The following is a 6,000-nucleotide window of genomic DNA, read 5'->3' as shown; positions in this document are numbered from 1 at the left end:
CTATTAGAAACGACTCACGAAAGGGAACTTGGAACACGATGACTGCCACCTCATTGTAAATGGTTATTTCATAACTAATCGAGCTAACCCTTTCAATTTGGATAAAGCGAGATAAACATTTAGAAACCATGTACGATCCCTTTCCTTCTTTTTTTTTTTTTTTCAGTGTTTTTGTTTTACAGAGAGCATCCTAAAGTTGTACCACCTGTGTTGATTGCCTAGGATTACTCATAAACACAGTCAATAGTTTGGTATGAACGCCCGCAGTATTTGCGACCCACAGCTTCAGCCATTCTACGCGTTTTAGAGCAAATTAAAGAGGAACTCCTCGCAGTCTACTACAACACCGAACAGTTAACAGGCTGTTTATGAAAGGAGGTTCTGTCTTTACCACGCTGTTCAAGTTCCCAGGCGTAACAAAGATGGTCTAGGTCTGAACTCCATTGGGAATCCATCTTGGAATTAAATACGGATAAGTCAAGTCACCATTTTTTTCACGCTCTTGATTCGTGTCCTGCATTTTTGGTTGGACTCTGAGCACAAGGTGTCCGTAGTGACGATTTATGATGTTAACAGCTTTGATGTCTTGTAGTTCGTTGCCGTAGTCAAACAACGAATCGAAACGGAATGATGCCAAACTGTTGCTAAATCCGGCCTCGGTCTATAAATGTCAAACGTGAGATACTTTAGTTATTTTACGTAGAATTCATTGTGAAACTCCAGGCTAGAGTAAAGTTAACACGTTTCGTTTCATAATACACTTATAACGCACCTTTTCCTCAAGATTCAAAGCTGGTTATTAAAACTGGTTAAAAACTATTATAGCAGTTAGAACTTTAATACTAACTAAAAACTAAAACTTGACAATAGAAGTGGAAAGCGCGTTTAAAATTATCTATGGAGCCAGCGGAAAATTGAAATAAATGAATCAGTTGATCGACTGCACGTCATTGATTTGCGAGACTGCCCCTGGATGGAACGGCGTTTATTTGTCACAAGATCACCATTTTGGCCAGCGTTCGTTCATTTACCTTGGTGACCAGGTCAGTGGGGATATTCTATCCCATTTAAAAAAAGTGCACATGCTACTTACAGCAGAGGTCAGTCTGTTTGGAAGTCGGTAAACCGAGAATTCTCCGTCTTTCACCCTGGTATCATTGTATAGTTTGGTTGGTAGGTTAGGGGCATACACAGCATAGTCTGCCAGTTCATAATTCACTGCAGCGTGTTGGATAGTCAACTGCGAGATGATACGGGCCATAATATCCACGAGGTCTTTCTTGGAATCGATTGTGGCAGGAAATCCTTGAATCTGTTGAAAATAACGGTCATGCAGTCAGTGCTTTCTTCAGTTTTTGCAAAAACGGCCACACGGCAATTTCTTTTCATGAGTTGAGTGTACTTTTCTGCTGGTCGACCAGTATTAGGGACCTTTAGATCGGAGAACGAGGACGAGTACGAGTACGAGTCTTTCGTTCTGAGCACGGAACTTCGAAAAATATCGGCCTCCAAACTTTATGCGCATGCTCAGTACAGAAAACTCGTGCTCGTAGTCGTTCTCGTGCTCCTGCCTAAAGGTTCCTATTGTGAATCTCACAGCAGCCAAAAGTGTTTATTTAAAAAAAGAAAGAAAAAGCAAGCAGCGCGACTTCGTAGGGTGTACCTTTTCGGGTACGAACGGGATTTTATTCGCTTTCACGCCTTCTAACTTAACTTAAACATTTTCCCGTTTGGAACGAGCTCACAGTTGCCATGACAGATAGAGTGCATAAGAATCGCAGCTTCTATTCCGGCCTATTATTAAAGCCTTTCTTTAGCAACTTTTTTGTCCATTTTAGCATTTTAATTTTGTCACCATAACATTCACGCACTTGCAACAAACCATCAAAAGAACAGATCGAAAGCACAAGAATAGGAATGTAAACAAACGATATTTCCAAAATGGTCTTGATATCAGCAAACAAACTGTACTAGTATTCATAAATACATTTTTCGATCGACCACTCGTAACTGATGATGAACAATGGGTGGTCGAAACATCTTTTGCAGAATCAAAGTTGCTGTCAAGTTTTACGCAAACTGAATAGTTGAACACATAAACCGATCAACCAACTAATCACGTGACCGTTACCTTTCCAATGCCTCCGTTTGGCCCTGTTCCGTTAATAGACAATTCATTTGCGTATGCTTGGAGCTCCATGTCCTCCTGAACGTCTTTTTCCTCGTCATAATATCTTAGAGACAGAAATTTATTTAAGTAATTATAAAACACCAAATGGAGTCCTATTATGAACCGAAACCCGGTCATGCCTTGTGTATTCCCACGTAAAATTATACCGCCACAGCAACATGACTTCGCTTCATAATTTACGCCCCAACCACTGTAACGCGTTTTCGAAAACCTACGTTTTTCGTTTTTAAAAAAAAGAAAATACAAAGTGTTACGTCCTCGCTAGCGTTGTCACAGCTTTTTGGACCGTCCACACTAGCTAGATCACGTAACATCTGTTTTGCAACCACAGTGCTTGCAAAACAGATGAAAATGAGCTTGCCCAAACTCATTCTCGTCACCAGAGCCTCGGGTGGACCCAAGGCTTTGGGAAATTCTCTGTAGAAGAACATGCACCGTAGGGTTCTTATCGCCGAAAATTGTTTAATTTTTAATTACGGTGCCTGCTAACTCCTCGTGCTAACATGAATGCACCGATTAGAGACGCTTTTTTTATTGTTCTTCACGAAAACCAATCAGCAGACACTTTGTTTCAGGATTCCCTAGAGCTCTTCTCTCCCCGGCTCAGTCAAGAGAAGAGCTCTGGGGTCGAGATTGGCTCAAACTGTGTCCATTGATTTCAAACTGATGCCACTGATTACAGTAGCATTTATCCCCAAGCAGGCAATCAAGGTCAGTGGAAATCAGGCCAAGCAACATAAATGCAAAATGTACCCTTTCGGCTGCCAGATGTTAAAACACTGAGCCGGGAAATGAAATCCCCAAGCTGGCTTATTTCTCTCTTTTGAATTTGCTCAAGCGCTGTAACTGACATTTCATTGATTTTTGGTTAAACGTAAATATATCGTGTTTTGAAAAGGCGGATCCACACCTTTCAGCGTCGTATACATGATTTTAAATTTCGAGTTCCGGGTTATTTCTGTAAACTAACTTCAACTCTGTGTTGATACTTACGCGTTAACGTAATCTTCGGCCATCCTCTCTATAACTTGCAAGATTTCTTCAATGTCGTCGCGGTATGGGAAGTACGGAACGAGTTTCTTATCAGCGAGTCCACGTTTCTGTACAACATGGAGGAGAGCCAAGTTAGATACAACATATTTAGGAGCAGGGCTGTGACAAAGATTCCATTTAGAAGTACTACAGTTTCCTTGATTGTTTAGAAAGCACATTTACATTTTATTTTGATGTTTCATTTTGTTCTAGTATTGCAAATTCAGTCGACAAGACGAGTCTCTTAGGCTTATGTGATGCTGTTTGCATTGTTTATGCCATGCCAATCTCATAGGGACTTCTTTTGACCGGTCGACATGACACCTGACCTTCCTACCTGGAAAGGAATTTTATCCTTGGATCTCGTTTTTACCAGCATTTCCTATAGCTTTTATTGTTTTCAATTTTGATTTTTATTGTTGTAAAGCGCCTTTGGACATTGGATAGAGGCGCTATATAAATTATTATTATTATTGTTATTATTATTATTATTATTATTATTATTATTATTATTATTATTATTATTATTATTATTAAGTTTATGAGAGTGCACGCTGACCGGGCCGGCTTTCAAATGGAAAATGACTGACGAGGCGCGTGGCAAATGTATTTATAAATTAAAAATTTTTATTTAAAAATAAACAAGTCACATTTTACTTTATAGGCGGAACCACCTTTCATACCTTAATCTGTGCTCTCAAGTCTGTGACTTCCCATGTAGCAAATTTGTGTCCATCCCGAAGTAACCTTAAAGAGACTTCTTTTCCACTTGCAAATAGCAAATCCATAAACCCTTGGTCACCTACCAGTCTTGGGGTGCCAAGGGTGTTCGGCACGACAACCTCTCTGCAGTGATACTTAAGGATCTGATTCAAAGGATGCAAAGTTGCCAGAGTACGTTTTAAGCTGATGCAGAAGGGCTCCATGAGATAATGTACCTTGGGAGACATTCAAGGTAAGAAAAACGCGAATTAAAACTTCAAAACAGTGTTTCTTGATTTGGCTGGCGTAGAGGAGCGGCGTCGAGACCCTGCGATTTATCGCGTTCTAGTAGTTCATTGAGATCGACCATTCAAACTGCGCACCGGTGGCTCAGTTGGTTGAGCATCGGGCTGTCATGCGGGAGGTCGCGAGTTCGACTCCGGCCGGACCAACACTCAGGGTCTTAAAATAACTGAGGAGAATGTGCTGCCTTTGTAATTACATCTGCAAATGGTTAGACTTTCAAGTCTTCTCGGATAAGGACTGTAAACCGGAGGTCCCGTCTCATAACCCTTGTTGGAAATTAAATAGTATGGGACGTTAAAGAACCCACTCACTATGGACGGGGGCATCTTTCACTTCCTACAATAAAATTGTAAACTGTGTAATAAGCAGTCTGGCTAAAGTCCCCCGAAACACATTGTAAATTAGTTCTGAAAAGCCCCGAGGGGAGAGACTAATAGCTTCACTCACTCACTCACTCACTCACTCACTCACTCACTCACAATCTATAGAAACAAGAGTAAACTAAATAAGAGTGTTGTTATTGCATGGGTAGGCTCCCCAGCACAGTCACAAATGAGTCTATTTTTATAATACCCGTTCCGCGAAAAAAAACATTGTAGAACCAGTCACTCGTGACATGGCATCTTCTGATAGGTTGAAATTGGTGGCCCTTTGTTTCTTTCGCACGCAAAGTGTATCTTAAAATTGATCCATTTGTTAAATGTGCTGATGCAAGGCCGCAAAGTGAGAGATCAACACTCTTATCTAATTCACGCCAGATAGAAAGCAATTTATGATTCTTGAGTATCGAACCGATTACTCAGCTTGGCAGAGTTTTCCTTGATTTCCCTATCTAGCGGGAAGGAAGGTAATCCTCTCCACGGACTCATCGATGTTCTGTCACGCATGCACGACGTGACGTCAATACAGCTTCATTCCACTCTTCCGCCATTAACATTGGGCAGGCATTGAAATTCAAACTGGTTGTGTTGGGTTTTTACCCGGTTAAGAGTTTAATTATTCTTCAAAAGTTCTGGACGACATCGGGGAGATCCGCGCAGAAGGTTCCTTTCCTTGTCGTCGCTAGATTTAATGTCATTATACCTTCATGAATTTTTTGTCTTTGTATTCTTTTCTAGAAAGCCTATTTTGCATTGTAATATCTTTGTCTGTTTTTTTTTTTTCTCTTGAAAAGTGATGTCTAACAAACAAATATGTAAAATCATCTCTCTGAACGTTAGAGGTCTTAGAAATCCGATTAAGAGGAGCAGCATGTTTACATTTCTTAAAGATCAAAACGCTACCATCTATTTTCTACAGGAAACATATTCAGAATTAAGAGATGAGTCATTCTGGAAAAATGAATGGGGAGGTGAAATTTTTTTTCTCATGGCACTCGACACAGTAAAGGGACTTGCATATTATTAAATCCCATAATCAAAGACAGCAAAATTAAAAATTCCCTAAGCGACAACTTGGGACGAATAGTTCTAATTAATTTAATTCTTCATGGTATGGAATTGTCACTTTGTAATATATACGCGCCAAATGATCAAGCTGAGCAGTTGCGATTTATAGAAGAGCTTAACAACTATTTGATAGACCAATCTGAATTAACGACACTGATTTACCTTGGAGACCAACCGGCTTCCGGAATCTAATCTTAATGACAATGGATATTTTTGATCTTGTAGACATACAAAGAGTTAAACATCCCAACATAAACAAATATTCATTCGTATCCAAAGCCCTAAAAATGAGATCCAGAATAGATTTTTTCCTTGCGTCAG

The 6,000-nt window shown here is 40.0% G+C and overlaps 1 protein-coding gene across 2 annotated transcripts in view; it reads right to left on the bottom strand.

Moving 5' to 3' along the window:
• LOC138060462 (uncharacterized) overlaps nt 1–6,000 on the bottom strand; it is a 50,290-nt gene that overhangs the window by 884 nt on the left and 43,406 nt on the right. For both annotated transcript variants that reach the window (XM_068906256.1, XM_068906257.1), the window contains exons 14-18: nt 3,907–4,161; nt 3,185–3,291; nt 2,132–2,234; nt 1,094–1,312; nt 1–661 (exon numbers count right to left, since the gene is read on the bottom strand). The exon at nt 1–661 is cut by the window's left edge and continues 884 nt beyond it. In XM_068906256.1, the coding sequence (XP_068762357.1) occupies nt 428–661; nt 1,094–1,312; nt 2,132–2,234; nt 3,185–3,291; nt 3,907–4,161 (918 nt within the window). In that variant the 3' untranslated portion in view covers nt 1–427. The remainder of the gene's footprint in view (nt 662–1,093; nt 1,313–2,131; nt 2,235–3,184; nt 3,292–3,906; nt 4,162–6,000) is intronic.

The sequence above is a fragment of the Montipora capricornis genome, chromosome 8, assembly GCF_036669925.1.
Source record: "Montipora capricornis isolate CH-2021 chromosome 8, ASM3666992v2, whole genome shotgun sequence".
Classification (NCBI taxonomy): Eukaryota; Metazoa; Cnidaria; class Anthozoa; order Scleractinia; family Acroporidae; genus Montipora; species Montipora capricornis.
The sequence above is the reverse complement of the archived record's forward strand: the minus strand, read 5'-3'. Positions and strand labels throughout refer to the sequence as shown.